This window comes from Xiphophorus couchianus, chromosome 3 (assembly GCF_001444195.1).
Source record: "Xiphophorus couchianus chromosome 3, X_couchianus-1.0, whole genome shotgun sequence".
NCBI classification, from domain to species: domain Eukaryota; kingdom Metazoa; phylum Chordata; class Actinopteri; order Cyprinodontiformes; family Poeciliidae; genus Xiphophorus; species Xiphophorus couchianus.
This window is the reverse complement of record NC_040230.1, coordinates 8,376,319-8,398,392: the sequence shown is the minus strand read 5'-3', so window position 1 is coordinate 8,398,392 and position 22,074 is coordinate 8,376,319. Positions and strand designations below refer to the sequence as shown.

The 22,074-nt window shown below is 36.9% G+C and overlaps 1 protein-coding gene across 1 annotated transcript in view; it reads right to left on the bottom strand.

The window, feature by feature from the left end:
• The window catches only part of grik3 (glutamate ionotropic receptor kainate type subunit 3), a 126,383-nt gene extending 104,609 nt beyond the window's left edge, over window positions 1-21,774 (bottom strand). The window contains exon 1 of the mRNA XM_028013253.1: window positions 20,716-21,774. Within this exon, the coding sequence (XP_027869054.1) occupies window positions 20,716-20,830 (115 nt within the window). The 5' untranslated portion in view covers window positions 20,831-21,774. The remainder of the gene's footprint in view (window positions 1-20,715) is intronic.
• Between the last annotated feature and the right edge of the window lie 300 nt (window positions 21,775-22,074).

Sequence of the window (22,074 nt, the reverse complement as noted above, 5' to 3'; positions counted from 1 at the left end):
ATATTAACAGCTACAAGAAAATATTTTATATCAAGTTGGGCAAATCTCTCTTGATCTAATGAATGTATAATTTTATTTATGTTCTAAATTATTCTAATATTTAAGTGTATATGTACTGTGTGTGTTACATACGATGCAAACCATTAAATATGGGCAAAAGCCAAGAAGATGGACAATACCAGTTTGAATAGATCAAAGCATTCGACCTTTACCTGGTTCAGTCTGTTTTTAGGGTGGAACACTCAAGCCTCTGCATGTTCACAACTACGTTACAATAAATATTAAGTCACAGCTAAATGGTCTTGCTTAATGAATTTAATGAGTAACTCTAAAAAATTTTAACTAAATGTCTTCTTCTGTAGATTTACCACTGTCCATTTCCAGGAAATTGTTAACAAACTGACATCATATACTTTAAGCACAAGCAAATATCTCTATCTCTACTGGTGGCACATTAAATTTTCAACTCTGAAAAATCTTACATAGCACTCAAAATATTAAAAAGAACTGTACAGAGAGTGATAACAAGAGCCACGTGTAACAAATTAAAAACAAAGCAGCTGTGATTAATGACAATATACAGTAAATTGGAGACTACTTCTGATTTTACAATCACATCTTGACTAAATGGTAAGAAAAGACAATCAATTGTGAGGTAACATGAAGTTGTGAAACAGGTTTTATTTATTTCCTGTTCTACTCAGTACTTTAATGAGGTCTGATATATTCACGTGTGCATTATTGCAAATACAATTTTCCATTACAGAGTGGTAAAGCATTAGTCATCTACTGCCTTCAGTTTTCTGTTCAAAAAGGTGGCATAAGCAGCAACACCCACAGTGAACTCATTTATTAAGCCACATGCAACAGGCGCTCACTGTAGACATGGTATTATATCAAAAGACTCATATTACTTCATCATAATGGAATCAGCACAACTGTGAGCTCAACTGCAGATGGAAATGTCTAATATTAATCAACTTTAGTGAATTTGGTTCTGGACAAATACAAGACAGAAAAAAAGACTCAGAGAGATAACTTCATAATTTTGACATAAAAGAAACTTGATAGGTGAAAAATAAACAACTGCTCTCCTTTTATATCAATTGAAGAATCCAAAATTAAATTGCATCTTTTTTGAAAAAAGGGTTCAAATGAAGTAGTGTTTCCTTTTAGAGCAGCAGCAATTATATATTTAGTCCTAAACTGAAGGAACTGCCCTTGGTTAGGCAATGTGCGTCATCGCTTGGTCAGGAATGCATCTCTACATTTACAGTAAAGGCAATAATTGACTGCTGCACATGATTAAGCTAGGAGAACATTCTCCAATATTTCTATTTTTAACTTCAATAACTTTTCCATACTTCCGCCTTTCATTGCTCTGACGATGTCACAGTTGTCTGTATATTTAGTCAAATTTTTCAAAATGTAAACAAGGGTGAAGAGATGGTGATTCTGACACCAGCCCAAAAATAACTCAGGTTGACACCCAAAGTATTGTACTTGGTTTGTACAGAATAAGTAAGAAAAAAAAGGTCTATGTGAATTGTTAACATTTGTATCATTTGACATAAGAGACAAGTTATCTGTGTAGAACCCAGTGCTAAAAGTATACAAAATGGGTCTCATAAAGCAATGGAGCAAACAGTGCAATCAAACAATAGGATAAACTGATTTCAATGCATTTCTCTAAGACTAAAATCATATGACAAATGAAAGAACAGCCGAAAATTTTAGGTTCTGCTAGAAATACTTCAATGTCTTTCTCTCTTAGATTATTTTCATTGTGCAGTGATTCAAACACAAGACAGTGATGAAGAGGCAAGATAAACCAAGATGTCATTTTTCACAGCGCTCTTCAGAGATTCTTGAGGAAGCTGATATTTTCTCTGAGGCCTTGTGTGGATGGCAAACACCTTGACTCATTTTTTTGACTGAACAAATGTGTAATGTCACAACAATCCACTCAGCTTCTACTTATGTAAGGGCTTGTCCTGAATTTGATGGCAGCTTTACAATTTATCACAAGTTTCTTCCAATACAATGAAGTCTATCACCTTGTACAAAGCTGACATTGATTCCAATTTCATTCGAAAGCAGCAACAATATAAAGAATGTGTGAATGTGCATCTGGTGGAATAACTGCTGCCATTACAGACGAATAAAGCAAATTTGTCAACGTAGATAGATTACATGGGAGAAAGCACAAGAAAAATTGCAGAAAAAACACAAAAGACAGTGAAAACTACTTTTAGAAATAAAAGAAGGAAAGGAGTACAACAAGAAACTCTCCATCCAAATGCTGACAAGAGTAAAAGCCTGGGTAAGAGTTTGGACAGAAACAAGCCTGTGGCCACAGTCATCACATCGTCTGAAAAATAAAATACAAACTGGCATTCACTTAAATGCAATTGCACACATCATAAAGTGGGCAAATTATTTTACAAAACATGAAAGTTTTCTTTGAACGTTGCTGCACGAAAGCAAAAGACTTCAACATTGGCGAAGGCGAGGGAAAAATGTCATTTTCTGTGTCTTGATAAGCAGCTGCTGAACTGAGTAACTGGAGGTCATCCAAGCTATTTGGTAAGTGGAAAGCCTGGTGCAGGGCATAGTAGTCCATCTACCCCTGTCCCCAGTGGCAACAATATATAATCTAAAAGTATATTTAAATGACATGACCATCTCATACATTTGATGATAACTTGTGTTATGAATGTAAATTTGCATCAATGTTTGGCTTATGTAATTATTAATAATTATGTATCAATTTACTATTAATTAAATTGTTCATAAAGTTTAGTTTTTTATTTGCACCAATTGCAGTATCTATTAGCCAAACTTGTAATTCTCTCAGGACTGAATTAAAGGCTACAAGCAGAAACCTCCTCACACAACAAAGAATGGTCACAAACACTCGACTCCAAATAAGCATTTATGAACAAAACATCCCAACTTTACAGCTGAAATATCCCATAAATAAATCTCTTCACCTAGCTACCAACCTGCTATCTAATGAAAAATAAAAATAAAACTTACATAACAGGTAAACTATCCAAATAAATTAATGAACAAACAATGATGAACAAAATGGAAAACTGAAACATAACTCTAATAAAATAATTAAAAACAAGAAAGAATGAAATGGGAGGGATGAGGTGGGGGAAACAATAGTGGGGCGGTGAAAATGGCTAATGTCAGTTTTAGGGACACTGCCCAGATCCACAGGAGCCCACCACCAATCATAAAACTCAAACATAAAATTAGAGAAAGGAAACATGGTTTCAGGTTCTGTACTGTATCACAATGGAGTGAATGAGTATGGAGAAAAAAGGGTAGAAGAAGAGAGAATGGAAGAATAGACAGGAACGCACAGCTTGAGTTTTAGTGCATTGTTCAAACTCTACTTTAGGTACAAATCACTTCAAACAGATTGCTGCATTAAAGCATCAAGAGTCGCAAAGAACAATAACAATCACAGCATACAATCAGCAACTCTCTTCAGCTGGTAGTACAAACACATGTCATCACAATTAATGTTTCAGTGGGCTAAAAAGAATGTAAGTCTGTCTAAACTTTTTTTTTTTGGTCAAACTGTCAGGAAAAACCTTTAAGAATGAGAACCATGCCCGCTCTGTTTGAAAAGCCCCTTTGAGCCGCTCCAAATGCCTAACGGCTCCCAGATTTACTGTCTGTACCGACATAAATATGTGGTATGAAGCAGCTCGACAGCATCTCAAGCACCTGCTTCATAGTCCAAACAAACGGAATCTGAAATAGTCCTACACACAGACAGAAGTTTTCTCTTCTTTGGTGCAAGTAGCATTGGATCTGTGCTCTCAACTCTGCAAATTCAAAGCTTGTGGGATTACAAAAGATCCACACCACCCCAGCAACAAACTATTTCTGCCTCAGCAGTCAGGCAAAAGTGTTTGTAGCCACAAGTCTAACAAAATGAAAAGCTTTTTCCAGAGGCAATGGGAAAATTTAACTCTACGCTACACAAACATAGAAGTTTTGGAGCACAGTTATTTTTTTATACTTCTAAATGTGATATGATTAATTTCATCCACATGAGACCACACATGGACCAGTGCTACCTCCATCGTTTCCTTATTTGTATTGTTTTATTTTTATTTTTTTCCAATGATTACAATGGAAATATGTATTCTGGATAATAATTTAAAAGATACGTTTGATAAGGTGGTATTAACATTTTGTTTTGTGAATAATTCAATCAAAGAAGATATATGTGGAAATTTTAACCCTTTATTTTACCAACAATGTGTCAAGATTCCATTATAACCATAACTTTTGTGTCCAACAGACAAACTTGTGCAGGAGATTCCTGTATTTTTTATCTATCCAGACATAATATTCCACTTTAGATGGAGTCCCAGATGGAGTGATGGGGAATCAGATCCAGGAGTGATACGCTTCCTCTGAGATCCACTCTCTAGCTCATTCCTGAGGAGTTCCTTGGGCAGAAGGGTTACTGGTCAAAGTTGCACTCTTTTCCAACACCCTGGAGTAAATATCCCCTGGAAGTCTGAAAAGTGTGATCCCAACAAATAGTTGTAACATTCTCCCCTTATGACTTGACACCACCACCTCAATCTGCCTTTCCATTGATGTATTCTGTTTTTGTTTTTATTCATAGATGAATTACACATAAGTCCTACCTCAAAACTATCAGCTGGAGCCTCCAAAGACTAACAAATTAATGTGAGCTGGAGAATTACAGCTTGATCACAGTGAGATTAGACTCAACTTGAAGAACCTCAAATGTCCCCTGAGGCTAATGCGGGGACATAAAAATAATTGATGCAGTCTATGATGAGTTCCTTACCTCAGGCAATTCCCTCACTTGTGCTATATGAATCAATAGCAGGGGCTGGAGCCCTTCGAGTTCTAGGCCGCCTTAACATTCAATCTTGTCTAACACTTCAATAATTATAAATGCCATGATGGCAATTCTTTTCCAATTGCCTTCCTAAAAATATTTATATTGCACCAGGCCCATTTCAGCTGCTGGTGTTGGCAGGTTCAACACATGGTTAAAGAACAACTTCCTGACAAAAAATAGTGTCCAATTTCCTGCAGCATTGGATTCCATTGAACCTTGCATATGCTTAAAAACATCTGTGTGAATGATTATAAAATATTACCAAATGATTTAATTAATTTTTTACACATATTGATTGTTATGCCACATTGATGTCTCAAAAGCCATACTATTGTGGCTTTAAGCTAATAAGTCAAATGTGTGAAAAATTGTAACAACCTACAGGGAAGGTTCAGCATCATGTAGCATGAAAATGAAATGGCAGTATGCTGTACACCAAAGCTGGACAGGAGACAATTATGAGGGATTGCGCAATCAAGTGGGTTCCTGACAGTCTGAGCGGGGTCTGATGAGCCACTGTGCCAGAGCTCCGGGGCTTCAAAGCTAATCAGCCACCAAGGAGGGAGGGGCCGGAGGTGTGCGATCGCTCAAACCCTCTATCACTACGCCAGGAGGAAGGCAATCACCAGGTCATTTCCATGTGCTATTATTCCCACACCCCCCACCCAACCTTCGATTCTGAAATCAAGGTCTACAGAAGACCAGGGAAACACGGGGTGGAAGAAAACTTGGCTGGTGGGTGCAATCAAAGGAAGTGCTCAAAAACACAGAAAGAAAAGAACAAGAGAGAAAAATGTTGGTTCTGTAAATGCGGGCCCTTTAATTTCTTTAAATAATCATAAATCCAGTGGGAACATAAGGGGAACAGATTGAATGAGACTCAATTGCTTTCCAACAAGCAGCTCATAAGATCCAGGTGATTGGGCTTGCAAATTGAAATGTGCGGAGTGTAATAAAGTGTGTTAAGGAGATAGAAGGTGTGTGGGTCAAGACAGGTGAGAGAGGAGTTCTCATTTTTGCTCTGGCAGGGGATTAACACAATGAGCATATGTTAGGATGGGTCGCATTTTCTGTCTGAAAAGAAGAAGAACTGTGAATGGGGCCAAAACAATAAGGATGGGAAATAGAGAATGGAGACAAGAAAGGTGGGAACAAATAACTCCTTTTCAAAAGTGTAGCAAAAATGTCTGCAGGTGCATAGTGCACATATTCTCCAATGTTCCAAAGCACATAATTGGAGGTAATACCCTCCCAGTCCAGTGTTTTAAGTTTGACAGTCACTTAGAGACCCTTTCTCTACTAATAGGCTCCACTCAGAAAAACACAAACACCCTCATATCGGTCTCTTGTCATATTATCTCTTCCCTCAATTGTGCAACATTAAAAGAGAAAAAGGGGAAAAAAATATCTTTGATCTGTCTTTAAACAACAGAATAAAAATTTAGATCGTAAAATTTTAATATAGTTTTATTTTATAATATATTTTATTTTATAGTTTAAATTTTATCTAAACCTTGAAACTGAAGACATACACAATTAAAAGGCATTACTTAATCAATGTTTTCTTTATCATTTGTTTTTTTTAATCAGGACTGTTGACATGTGCACATCAGACAGTTGAGAACCAGACATTTTCTGACTACTAATTAGGCCTATTGCCTTCGACATACACAATATGAAGTTTATGCACTGTTCCAGTATATATAAATGAGATATTTTATGTTAGATACTAGCTTTGAGGTTATAGACTAATACATAAATATGTATTAGGTGTAGCCTGCATTTGGCCCTTTGATTCATTAACCCTGAGTCGGAACGAGAAGGTAATAACGATGGATGGATGGATCATTGATTGTGTTGGAGATATTTTTTTAATAAAATCATCATTGAAATCTAACTAAAACCTAAAATTTTACAAAACAAAAAGGAATTTGATGAAGTCCAGTTATGCTTTACATGAATTTATCCAATTATATTTTTAACAGACAACATCCATTATGGACAAATAATAGTCACAACTGCATTTAAGCAATGCACAGCGATTCTGAATATTAAGGCCTTCTTTATGTTTTAAATAAACAAAGAATACCTCACCTTATTATTTTTTCTACTTACAATAATACATTTTCAAGATTTCTACATATATGATTATGAGTCGCAAATTCACACAATCACACGCACACAGTTTATGCATTCACATATTAAATGTCACTATAAACAGAACCCACTTAACGTGTCTGCATATGAATTTAATATTCATGTCTTGTGACATTTCTCACTAAATTGGCATTCAACATTTGCTTAAGCAATGAAAATAATCAGCCTAATATGTTGCAGATGCATCATTAAATATGCACGTGATTATTCCAGCATTATTTCAATGGATCCTTTTCATCAAAGTGATAATTCTTGGTGATTGCATATTGTTTTGGCTTGCACATATTTTGTGGTATATTATTTTGTCTTGGTAAAAAAAAAAAAAAGGGCATAAATGTAATTTTAAGCCTCCACTTAAAAAAATACATGATATAAAAAGTTTTTGTTTTTTTTATGAAAAACATGGGAGTAAAAAAAGAGAGTCCAAAACTGATCTGAGGCAAAACAACAGAAAAAATAATAAATACATTTTCTGTATAGATATGTAAACAAATAATCAAATAATGGTTTAATAGATTCAAATTCATTCCATTCAATTAACTACAAACATCCACTTAGATGGACTTTCTTTCAGTGCTGTAGTTTCTTGATGGTTATATGAAAAATAATCTTGGGGGAAACATCCAAGGAAAGCTTTCCTGGAACAGGAAAGCGAAATGGTCCAAATGGAGACTAATATGGGATGCAAAATTTACTTTTTGCAGTTGTGTTTTGAGATATAAACTCTTGACTGGCTCTTTAAGTTATCACCTTAATAGCACTCATCCATGTTGCATTGTAGACTAAAGTCAAGTTGTCAACTAAAGATTATTGATGTGCTGAGAAGGCGAAGATGTATTAACAGAAAGACAGAGGGAATTACGCAAAAAAATGCGAGTTAATGCACTTCATGGAGCAAAGATTTAGAGGTCATAACGCTTCCTTTCCAATCATTATCTATGGAACTTATATGATGAGGATAGAATCGGCAAGCGACTGGCAACATCCTCAACTTTTGAGTGTGTACACCCAGACATGCGAACGCAGGCATGGAACGTTACATCCAAAATTGAAATATGTTCAACGTTTGCTACTGTCACTGCTGACACTATCAGGTTGTCTGTGTTCGGTCTCACCCTGGGCTGCGTTAATGTTTTCTTGTTACTTCTTTTTATTCAGTCAGTATTTAATACATTTGGTAAAAGAAATAGTTACAAAATAAGGATGTGATTTTTTTTAGAATATATCTTATTTTATAAGATGTAGCCCTTCATGTCATGGAAAGACAGCTGACCTTGATATATGAAAAAAGTAAGGTTTTAAAGAAAATGGCCTCCTGTCAACTAAATGTTAGTCAATTGATAAGATCAATCAACTTTAGATTGACTTAGTCAATAACGAGCATCCCTAAATAACGTGCATCCCTATTTCAATGTCATTATCTGTTAAAATCGTTTCTTTGGCTGATTGAATAATTGTATGTAAAATAAAAAAATTGTGTTCAGACAAAATGGTGGAGATAATGTTGTCAAACTCAGAGACAATCTCAAACTGTATGGATTTTACATGGAAAACCAACAAACATCACTGTTAACATTATTGAGTCAGAGTAGAAAAAAAGAAATTGACTTCTCCCATCACCACTCATCCATATTTTTTAGTTTGACTTTTTTCAGAATTGTTTTCATTCTTTTCCACTCCTGGGACCCTGACTTACTCTGTAAATGTACTTGCTTGTTAGACATATCATGTACTAACTCCAACCCAGAGCTTAAATTGTTGTCACACTTGTTTTGTTGTCATAACTTGAGGAAAAACATCATGATTCCAGTTTATTTCCATTTAAATTTAAAAGACAAATGCGTAAGATATGAAGGTCTTTTGCTTTCAGACAATGAATATTGACTGAGTGCTACATTGAATGTTCATTTGTGAATAATTGTGATGATTAATTGCAAATGACTGTTTTCTTTTTCTTTTCCCACACTTAATTAACGAATCATTTGGGTTTCCATTTTATGCACGTAGTCTTAGTGTCTCCAATGTTTAACTATTAGTTGAAATAATCAGAAAGTAGGTTGGACACTTCTACAGAAGTATCAAAGCATTCTGAGGTGTGTGAATCTTCATAAGTGTGAAAAGAGTTTCTGTGTTATTATTCCTGCAACATTTGCCTAGCATTTGAATTAAAGTTTATAGGATTGATACATCTATGTGATATGTTTCATCTTTAATTTTTTGACATTACAAAAAATATGTTGCATGTCTACATTATTGATTATTTACCAAAGGCACATATTTGTTTCAGCTATTAAAACATAACACATATATCCAGTTTTGAAATGGCAGTAGGAAGGAAAATCCTATTGGTGTAACAAGAAATTATGAAAGTTGTAGTGGAATAAATCAACAAGAAAGAAAAAAAAACATATATATATATATATATATATAAAATACATTTTGCTGAGAAACCTTTGAGACTGAAAACTACAATTTAGAAACAATCAGAGGGCTGACTCTTCATTAACTCTCTGTGATAAAGAATTGATTTGACCAAAAAGAGCCTGCTGCTTAATTACAAGCTACAATCTCCCCTAATCAATCTAGTTTTCCACAAATTGGTTACTATGACAGCCATCTGTACTTCTGGAAAAGCAGATCTAAAACAGTATTTAAACCTACAGGACAGTTAGAGGCATTTCTGGCTCCACATTAAAGGTCCTAATTCATACAAGCGTCACTAACAGCCTTACTACAATGTGCTGCCAGCCTCAAACCGCCCACATTCTCTGCTTCCCTTCCCTGTCAACAATAATCTCCTGCTTGTTTCATATGTCTGAAGGTGGCTACATGCCGTCAGCCTGTCTTCACATGAGTCACAGGGGAACATTTTGTGGTTAACCACACTGCTCTCCAGAGGCGACCTGGACAGAGGATTGTCAGATGAAGAAACACTCCCCGAGACGGGGGACAGACCCTCAAAGATTGTCTTGCCTCTACACACCGTGGGTGCTGAGTGGAATCTTCTGGGTATCGGCTGTGCTAACTAAATTGACATTGGCTTCTAACCTCCAGGCTATCCATCAGTGAAGGGGCGAGCAGAGGCCCTGAAAGGTAACCCTCGAGTTTATTGCATTCCCTTCGGTAGTTGTGGCATTTTTTTACTGCCAGCATGAATAAGACAGAGAAAAAGAAGATCTGTGTGAGGCAAAACATGGAAGAAAGAAACGCTCCACTCCTCTCCCCCCCTCATATTTTAGGTGATAGCCATTCATTTCTAGTGTTTTTGGCCCGAGGAGGTTTGTCTTATCTGTTCATTCTCTTTCTCGCATGGGGGAAATAGAGGGTGATTCTTCTCCGGTCTCCTCTCTCACAGTTGATTAGTAACTCCTGCTCTACCCATACGCTCCAGGGATCCTATGCCAGTTCCCCTTATACATCCCCCCGTTATTCACACACTTCATCCCCGCCTCTCCCCCACCTTCAATGAACGCTGCCGCACACAAATCTCCCTACAGTCATGGAACAGCAATTGGAGGGAATCACACAACCAAGACCTGACATTTGCGGTGCACCTATAACAATGAGAGCTTGATTAAAAGGGCAGAATGAAATGGTGTCACCCTCCACTCATTGTCCTTAGCCCAAGTTAAATAGGATTTTAAACCTGTGCACTGCGGCTGATACCTCCGCTGTCAAATTCTGATTGCTTTAAAGCAGCGTGAAGAAAAGGGACGGCTATTGCAATGCAGGTGTTTGACTGTATGTAAGCGAGGTGTCTAAGGTGACCAAGTTTACACAGTGCGTCTGGGATGAGATAAGCTGGACGCTTAACGCAGGGAGGCAAAGCAAAGCTCATATTGGTTCAGTGAATGCTACGGTGTTTGAAAGGCAGCCAAATAAAGCTGATTTTTATCGGGCATGGAACAACATACAAAAGAAAGGCAGCAAATGCAATGTGGCTAGTTTTAAAATTGGGATCAAAAGGTTCGAGCTAATTAACCAGCTAAATAAAAGTCCTCCAGCATCATCCTTGTACCCGCTGCTGTTTTTTTCTCTCTGCCTGTTTTGCTGCATTATTTTGCGTGCCTAGAGTGTCTGCAATGTTTGCCAACATACACAGTGTGAGAGTGTGTGTGGGATAAATGAAGACAAATTACTTTGTGCTGAAATGTAAAAAAAATAATCACCAGATTATCTAGAAAAAAACTCACTCTAATTAACTATGTTACATTGCAAGCATGACCCTTTAAGCACAATGCCTTTTCATCAAGCTTTTTGTTTCTTCCCATACAGTTTTGAAATGATTTGAGATTTCCAATGGAGCCCAAGGAGAACTGTGGTGGGAGTCAAATGGAAAGGACAAGGGCACATAATAAAGACAAATGGCTAGAGCATGAAATTTGATTCATTGCCTTGCTACAGTAATGTTCACAAGGAAATGGCCAAAATTGACATGACATGAATTTCAAAACATTGTCAGAACCCCACCCCCAAAGCCTTCTATAATGACTTTGAATACCTTAAGGGCCCATAGGGAGCTTCAACCCAATTAATGCATCGTATCAATCAAACTGTAAATTAATATGTCTTTAAGATTAAAAACTTCCTTAAGCATACAACACAGGAAAGCTTTCAAGCAACATGCTGAAGGACACAAGTTTTAGAGATGCATATCATGAGGTTTTAAATAGACTGATTGCCTTGTGGCTACAAAAACACAATCTCCATTTTACCCGTGCCACTATGTCTTCCACGTTCATCAGAATAGAGGTCTTTTCCATTCTCTCTGTTTCGTTCTCCCCCCTTGGTGCAGTTCATTTTTGTAGTTGGAAATACAGCAATTCCTAACCAAAACAACTGTACTGGAACCATTTGGCGAAGGTGCTTTCTGTACAGTTACAAAGAAACACTAGCTACCAAGTGTACACTGTAAGTTTGAGCCAAACCTTTGTCTGTAGGCAGGTTTGAAATGCATTGTGAAATGTGGTAGAGTAAGCAAACTAACAAAGTCCTGTGCAACTTGAAGCTGTCTTGTCAAAATCATTAGATCAATTTAAAATAATTTTGCCTGAAATAGAACTGAGAAATACACTAATGATATGATGCAATTCTCTGTGTTTTCTATGGAGTCAGAACAGAGCTTTTGTTTCTTGTATTTACATTTGGTACTCCTTCCCCTGAAACATCTGACCAATAAACAGGCTGAATGTTCTTGCATTGATTGCAGTGACAAGTTTTATGTTTGCCTTGAGTTTTCTCTGTGTGAAAAGGAAGCCAACCACTGGAAAAAGTTACAACCTAACAAACCAACCAATTAATTGGGACCAAAATAAACAAACTACAGGTGTAAAAAAAAACTGAAGCTTTTGCTCTGCTTCTCCCTTTGTTTTCTCTGCTCAGATAAATTTAAATCCAAATAAGGACAGCTGCAGCACTTATGGGAAGACACTTCAAAGGCCTTTCAGCAAGCTATAGACTGAAGTGTTACAGCCAGTGGCCTTGTCTGTTCTTTTTCTTTTTCCTCTTCTGTTAAGTTGTAGGTGCAATTGCAGTTTCCTGCCTGTTGGCTCCACTGTTTGAACTAGAAGTAAGCAAATAACATTTTGTTTAAATTAACTGATTGTAAGACTCATCGATGAGCATTTACTTGGGCAAAATTATATCAATCACTGGAATTGTCTTTTAAATTTTAGCTTTAAAACTGACTATGCAACGATTGTATAGTTAATTTTGAGACAAATTCCAATTATTAAGCAAATTAACCAAAATGTATTTTTTAGTTATTCCTTAAAAATTAATGCACATTATTAGCATTCACTTTAATACCAATCTACACTTGCATTCCAACTGAAACTTAAGTTCCATTCAAAAAACTGGTAACTTATGAATATGCAAAGAAAAAGTGGACATAGTTCAATATGTCTTTGTGCAAACAGTTACCTCAACAACCACAATCACAATGCCTGTTTTAAGTCTATAAAAGTAATTTGTTTGGTATTATTGTTTTTCATTGTCAATAACTATAAGAAATGTTTTGCAACAGAATTCAGTTGCAGATTTAACTTTGCATTTGTACACATTACAAATTAGTCTCAAGTCATGACTTGTAATTCCTTTAAATAGAAATCAGTCTTTTTGTTCTTACATGGGCTGACAGGAGATTCCAACATTGTTAAAACCTTACACCATAGTGCTACGTTACCATGGTAATAACTCAATAACTTCAAATAAAATTGTAAGAAAACATGGCATTATTACATTGGATTAAATCAGCTTTCCAACTTTAATAATAATAAAGTTAGATTTATAAAAGTGATAGCCATTGGACCTTTAGCTTAAAGAGACCTTGTCTGTGTTTTCCCAAATGAACACATTGAAAAACAGCTGAGCTGGGCTTAAGAACAGCAGAGAGACTGCAGTTAACAGCAACTGGTTGAGTAGGGGCAGCAATCCCTTAAAGCCAAAAATTATTATGGTTTCAGAAGTAAATTTTACATTATACCATTCCTACATTTTAAAGTATTTTAATTGGATGACATACAAACTTTTACAGTAACCAGAGATTTCTCTTTTTGAGTTGAGGAGCTGGTCCACTTTCCCGCCTCTGGTGATAACTCCTACACATTTCTCTTGTTCACAATTAATGTAATTTTTTTTTTTTATATCAGTTATTGTGTGAAACTTTCAGGAGTGCTGCCCATCACTTAGGTGTTAAGGTACCACTCCTTCGGGATGAAGAGCAGCATTCTACACAGCAGCTGACTGCAAGGTCACTAGGTGAGACGAGCCATTAACCAGCTAGTATCAGTTTGTAGGACTCCCAGTGTTATTCGAGCAGAAGGGCACAAAGGGATCACTCTCTGTGCTACTAGCAAGCTTCCCTTCTATCTGTGCAGAGAACTACTCCTCCTACATTCTGCAGTTGTGTGTTGTGCATTTGCTTGTTTTCCATCACTGTGTACATATGCAAAAGTAAATAATTGATTATTTTTTTCCTCTTTAGCCTATGTAAAATCCAGAAATGATTTGTAAATCAAAATCACGAGTATGTGTAATAGGTGGCTGATTCTAAACAATGACTGAGAACTCTCACCACTGTTCTCTCCGTTTCTATATAATCAAAATAGTAAAGTTACCCCAATACTATGAAACTGGTATTTTCATTCAAAGTTCTAGTCTCATCTTCCGTTATGAAACATGCTGGATAAACGAAAGGCACACTATGATTTACATATAAAATTTATGCTTTTTATCATGAATATTAACATATTTTAGCTGCTTTTCTGTTTCAAATAAAAACAATTAGATCATGGTTTATTGTAGTTTTCCCCACAACAGAAATAATCAATATAACTTGAAGGCATGGCCCAGGTAAATGTAACAACCAAGGTTTAAAAAGATAATTTTTTTAAACTGCTAAAATGTTCCAAATTTTTAGAGTTTAAAATTGTTGTACTGAAATGCCAGAGTTAGTGCCAGAGTCACAAAAGAGGTTTTTTTTAAGCTTCATGGAGTTTCAAGAAATTCAGACCTGCCACTCCCCCACTTGCTGCTGGACATGGCTGGTTAGCTGGCTGACATAGACAATAGATGGCTATTAAACTTTTTCCTTGCTTACAAGAAAGATAAATTCAGCTATTTGGAAGTTCTTTCCTTTCCCAAAACTCATTCTTGTTCATTGTTTTGGGACTAGAGTTGGCAATCTATTAAAGTTGACAAAATGTAAACAAAGCAGACGACAGCAGGCTGTCTACCTGCAGATAGCCCCAGAAAATGTTCAGTGAATATCTCCTAGTAAGATTTGAGTTGATTTATGCAAACATTTACTCAATAAATATACTTGCCTAATATTTTAAAAATCAGGATAATTAATCAATTATGTTATTTAAATATCGGAAAGAATAATTGTTGAGTATCTGTTTTAAATTAATATAAACATTATGTACATATTGTAAAACGGTGGTACTTTTACTCAAACCTATCATATTTTGAACATCTTACACCAGCCCATGCTAATTAATTTATATTTTTCCAATGCCACAAAAAAGAAAATCACAGTCATCAGGAAATCACAGCCTTATTTATATCAATAGGCAGAACCATATGTTTGCAGAGGACCTTTCACTGGTGAGCACCCACTCTGTTGTACGATATGAAAACACCATCTGGTGTGTGAGCATCGGCAAAGATAAGCTAGCTGGGGGTAGATAGGAACCTGGTATGTCACAGGATTATCATACTGTCTGGTAGATCCGCTCTATTAGCCCCTGGTGGGTTGGATTATTGGATGATCATTACCATGTGTGACTGAATTTGGAGGTAGGTACTTGTGCTTCCCTGATGGAGTTCAGGCTTGTTAACACCTCCCATTACGTGTAGATTAAAGTATTTATGACTATGCATCCATTTCATCTTATCAAGCAAACAAGCTTTAATTTTTTTGACTTGGAGTAAAGCTATATGTTTCTTACATGTCTTTCCTGACAGATAATGTCATGTCTTATGCAAAGCGCAACATTCTCTAGTGTGTTTTAACAGACTCACAGATGAGCAGAGGAGACTGCACATTCAGAGATGAGTTGTTCACTCAACAAAAAGAACATCTGCAGTTTCTCATCAGCAAGATTGAAGCTAATGATGAGCCACGAGTCCGCTGACAGAGAGAAAGGAATTGGATTGTGTACAAGAGGTCCGGTGAGACCGGACATATGTTTTAGAAAATACTGTGAATCGAGTACGGCTTTTATAAAGCGTGTGTGGGCGTGTGTGTGTGTGAGAGAGAGTTGAGGTACAGATGCCTGATAGTGAAGGAGACAGGAAATGGGCCCTGTGCTATTTCTTCTGCACTTTGTTTATCCCATCTGGGCTTATACGTGTGGATGAAGGAGGCACACGTGAAAGCAGGTAAAACAACCACACTGTTCCTCCCATTTCAATCTTTGCTTTCACTTACAGATAATGGAATTACACATCAAAGAAGCCTCTCTGTGTATCCAATTCTTCTGTGACCTCTACAAGCCTTTGTTCATATTCACCACAACAACTCCCCGGCCCTCTGCGCCCGCCTGCAGCCTTCTCCTTGCTCACTTTATATCTCTGTCAAGGGAGAGATTAAATTTTGATGAAAATGAAATATTCATTTCCACTAAGCAACTGATGGCCATCTTAATTTGATAAAACTTTTGATGCGACATCCTCATTGTTCTTTTTCATCACCAAACGCATCCTCTTCCCCACTCTTCTGACCCAGCTACATCGCTCTCCTTTGGGTAATTCTCCATGCAAGCACCTCGGTTTTGAATCTGGCTTTGTTGAGATGTAGAATTCTAAAGTACCATTACAGCTTGTTGCATGCTGCTGAAATGTGTCTAAATCATTTCAGATGAAACATTTGCACACACCCAGTCGATGAGGATCTCGGGGAGGATGTGAGTGGAGAGTGTGCTGCTTGCAGCTCCCTGCAGACGAGTGAAACACATGAAAACTTCTCACAGCCTTCTCCTGCTGCTTGTGCGGGGATAACAACAAGCCACTGAAGTGCTTCCTTGTGTTTGAAGATTTCAACTAAAAGAGGTGACCACAAACCTGATTTATCCTGCTGAAGCTTGCGAGGAGCTCATGCTGCACAATGCGGCTTCAAGTGCTTGCACATTTGTCAGCTCGCATTGAAACTTTGAGGCTGTTTCAAAGGCAATAATGAAAGTTGGGAAAGTTGCCTTCTCAAATCATTTTTGGAAAAACTAAATGAAAAATGTATGCATGCAGGTGTTGTAGGGGAGCAGCAAAGAGTGGAGATAATGAAATAAACATAAAATCATGAGGGAGATCGGTTATGTGGCACTGATTAAGTGACTTAAGTATAAAATAGATAAAGTAATTGATTATTCAATAAATTTCTGTCATACAGTGACTAGCCTCACACACAGAAAAGTGACAACAAATGATAAATTAGTCTCATCACTGTACTGATAAAAGAAACTGCACATAATATGTGATTATCTTTGTATAATCTATTGGTAACACATTGGGGAAAATAAGTGAGGAACATGTCAGCATTTCTGTCTATAAATATATTTTTTTATGAACTTATTTATATTTCAGCAACAATCAAAGTAATCCACGTGTGCAAAAAGGCGAAACAAACAAAACAAATCAAGTTATGCATAATAAAGTTTTGAATACATATAGAAAATAAAAATTCTTGTTTGCAAAAAAATACAAACAAGAAGGCAAAGAAACCAACAAAATAGCTGAAGTCTATCAGTATTGAAAACTAGTTGGCCCTTCCTATTCTGTCCTTATCAATGCAAATTAATTCATTATATATCCCAGCCAATAGAAAAGATTAGTTTTACCAAGGTATCAAATAACAATCAACCTATGGTTTCTGAAAAGCAAAGAACCCGTATTGCTGCAAAAAATACTATTGGGACTGGTTACAGACGGATCTCTAAACTTCCGAGTGTACCAGTTAGCACTAATAGTGCCGAGGTCATTATTCCTTTGACCTCAGGAACCAAAAGAATATAAAATTGTTGTTCATGTGTTTAGGACCACTCCAAAGACTATTTAAATTAACAGGTCCAATTTTTCAATTAAGTAATTTATTTCACTCCTCTGGCACATCTGTTATACAAAACTCCACTGCTAAAGAGAAAGCATGTTGACGCTAATTTATTGCAAAACAAATACAAACAAACCAGAGAAATACTACAGTAATAAGATCACATTACACAAGAACAATTAGGAGGAGAAAACAGTTTGTGGGGAAAAATAAATCAAAATTGCATTACATTTTGCTTACTTCCTGTCATACGTAAGCAATGCATGCAGCATCTCTACAAGGAAAACATCTGGGAATTTTTATGACCCAAAAAGCTTTTCTGTTAGTAAATGTCAGTAGCTGTTCCATATCGTTCAATTTTTATTACAAATGATTTATGCATTTCCAATGTCTTTGTGTGGATTACTTGACTTGTCATTAACATGTCAAAAGGCTTGAAAGAAATATATTTCCCCAGAAAAATTATTTGTTCAATAAATCATTTATATCTTTTATCTTTGAACTTAAACTTGCAATAATGTTATTTTTACATAAATATATATCTGAATTAATATGGAGGCTAAAAATAACGAGTGCATGACATTTCTCAACTGATGATAGAATGTGGTTATGGACAAAGACAAAAGCAACTCCATTATTAGTGTCCTTTTATCTCTCCAAGCATGCAAATTATCTAAAAATATTATTTGTGAAGGGAAAAATATCTCCCCTGCTTCCGTGATCACTTTTTGTCCTTACAGAAAACGCTCCATGCTCTGCTTAAATGGCTCCTTTATGAGATAGGAGGCTGCAAAACATGTCAGGAAGGAGGGAAAAAAGAATTGCAAAGGCTAAGCAGAGGGAAACTAAAGAGAAACGCAGCATGTGAGAGGACAAATACAGTAGAAATGGTCTTTTATTCCCTCCAACAGATAAAAGCTGCTGAATGATACAGAGCAACCATCTGGCATCAACTCGGAGCAATGCACTGTAGAAGCACTAAAATCAATGGCAACAACTCCACCTTGGATACCCACCATTACCCAGATGGTGTACTTGGAGAACTGCAGGCCACCTAACTCAGAGCAGACACGGCACAGACATACTACCGCCCACCTCGATGAGTTTCACTGGTTCGCTGGGGTTGGTAACCAGTGCTGAGGAGCAACATTAGCCACACTGTGCTGACTATGAGAGACCCCTCTGTTGGCCTCTGCAAATGAGTGAGAGACAAAGAGCGCCCAAACAAACTACAAATTTGAAAATAAGAATGGGGGAAAAAACCCCACTAACATCTCCTTCAGAAATCCGTTCAGCTATAAATAATCTGTGCACTTATAGAACAAACTTTCACTAGATGTAATGTTACATATGCATTTTGCATGATTTATGCACACATTAAGCTTATGTGGGAGTAGTTTTTAAAGAGAATATTAGATTCTTGTATTATTTTTACATAGGAAAAATATATATTAATTAAGCCAGCCGCTTTGCACAAACATTTCCTTTAAAAAGATAACAACAAGAGATATGTATTGTGATTATTCTTTTCTTCTCTTTGGTTATTAGGGTGAAGGAACCTTTTCTTGCATCTCTCACCTCTTAGCACACACACACGTTTACCGCTTCTACAACACAAGCAATGACAGATCCTATAAAAAGCAATGGTGCTATTGTAGCACATTTCTGGGTAAATTTGTCTTTGCACCTTGACATTTTTTGAAAACAAAGCCTGTCAAATCTATTTTGGGTCTTCATTTCAGCTGCTGCCACTTGAAAAGAAGATCAGAGAAGGAAAAGAAAATAACCCTTGACCCAAACAATTTAAGTTCAGATCAGTAATGAGAAAACTTTTGAATTTGTGCAGTTTCTGAAACGTCAATATATTCTGAACACAGTGATATGAAAAATCACAGCTTGCGCTGGGCCTCCCTTAAAAGCTAGATGACGTCTCGTTTTGCACATCACTACACTTCATGTTTTCCATTTCTCTAGATGTAAATGCTAAAAATATATAAAAATAAAGATAAACAACATTCTTGACTCACTGTCCTCTAAAGTCTATTTATCTTTAACTTGTGCTCACCTCACATATATATTGGGCACCCAAGAGACTTGCAGAGAAATTACTATTTACAACAGCATTGATGATCTGATGTACCAAACAGACAGACAATTTCCAGCTCTGAGAATACAAGATATCAATTAATCCACTTTAAGCCATATGGAAGAAAAAAAAAGCCCAGTTCCTTTTAAGATGGTTTTACCCAATAACTATACTCTGGCTTTAGTAGTGGCATTTTAATGAGGGGGCTACTGCCATTTGTGAGTAATTGTCCTTACATCATTCCACTAAATGTAAAAAACTATACCCCTTGTGGCAAAAAAATATAAAAGAAACATTGATCTTCATTCTGTCCCTGTCTCTTAGTCGCACACAATGTTTTATCACATGGTCAGTCTGCGAAAGACAATTCTCACATTGTTTCCTCACTGAGTGATTTGAGAAAGAAAGCTAATGAAACTTGGCTTCATCATCTTTTTTTCCTCAATGGTGAGATATAACTGATGGGGACAACTTTTGCTTAGTGTTTGCCAATACTTTTTATGCATTTGACTTTTGTGCAAGTATTTAATTCAATAAATATTTCAAAATTGCTTCCTACTATTTGGGTTTGCATGAAGAATTTATGTTTTAAACTTTAGAAGGGTGCTATTTTTGTCCTGTTTTAAAAGTATTTTTCAAATACAGAAATGCGTCCTTAAAACACATTTCCAGGAGGCAATGTGAATATAGTCGATGACTCAACACGCTGCCCGTAGAAAATGGAGCACACAAGGCAGAGTGCATAGAGGTCACACAAGCCCACAGTGTTTACTTGCGCGGCACCAGAGTGCAGAAGGCATTCACAATTTACTCCTGCAATGTTACTTATCGGCACTCTCGTTGAGATTATTTCTAAATATTCACACGACCTTAGAGTTTGGTAAGAGGCTGCTCATTTCCAACAATATCTAACTGTGACTCGCGCGTAAATGTGATGATCTGGGAGCAACTTCCAAGGTTACATCCAAACCTGAGTGAGTGCTCGCATGAGTGGATACAGCTAATATGTTTCCAACTTACCAATTCGTATAACGTGAGGCATTCCGTAAGAGTACTGAATCCAAAAGAGGAATGCAATCAGCGAAGTCCAATATTCCCAAATCGCACTCCGGGGAGACAGCCAAGTATTTCGCATGGTTGCAAAGTCGTTGGATCCACTTTTTTCGCTCTAAAAATTCCAAAGACGAGTCAGAATTGCTCATGAAAACTGAATTCTACAGAGCATGTGTGGATTTGGGTAAAATGCGACAACTCTGCGCTCATTGTTCTTGGTGCAACATTCTCCTCGGGTTTCTTTTCTTTTTTCTTCTCACCAGTCTTAGAAAGAAAGATGAGGATAAGCCCCCCTCCGTCTCTCGCAGGCGGATCAGCGAAAACACCTGCTTCTGCAGGCTGCAAACAATTACCCCGCAGGAGTCTCTCTGTATACCCTCCTGCACACGGTGCTGTCTGTCTACAGGCAGAAAAGCCGAGCTGAACTCCTGCGCTTCGCTGCGCCACTGTGGACGACTAGAACTGCGCCTGCGGAAGTTTGGCTCTCCCCGAATGATTTTGTCTTCGTCAGCTTGCACTGTGATTGTTGAGAAATTTCAACATACTTCGGTGACTCAGAAATGCTTCTCGTAGTTTAGTCACTCCAGTCCTGATCGCTTCACTTCTGCAAACTGCTCAGAACGCAGGGAAAGGAAACCCGCTCCGGTCCGGTTGCGCACCGTCATTGGCAAAAGGGAGGTCACTGAGGAAGGTCCATCTGTCCAAAGAGATTCTTGCTACTTAGCTTTGAATTAACGAACGTTTCACTATGTGTTGGTTTGGGATATAATGCGGGCAGCCGTGTATCTGCGTGCGTCTGACGACCCTGCTTCCACGGTGCCACTAGAGGCACGCGTCCTTACGCATTGCTGTCAACTATGTCCAAGTGTTCCGTGGAGGTGAGAGGGATCCGAATCACCACCCGGTTCTCTACTTTTCTGAATTTGTCGGTGCTTTTGTTTCAGTCCATACATTATTTCTTGTCCTTAACGGGATTTTTTTCTTTTTTTTTTTTTTTTTGGTCCGTGCATGTTTTGTTAATTGGCTTCTCTGACCTCAAACATGGAAAACCAAAGCAAGTGTTTACTTGATTTGTGTTTTAAAATTAAAATATTACATAGACATATGATTTTTTTTGGTATTTGGCTGTCAAAAACTATTAGTTGGGAGTTAAAATTAGGTTAAATTTTTGTTATTTAAAACAAGAAAAGATAATACAGTATAACATAACATAAATGGCGAAGAAAAACAAAAAAATGACCAGAATATAATGTTGTGTCAGACATGGTATTATATGACCATATTGAGACAAATAGAGGGACTGTTTATTGTTTGCACCTCAAAAGT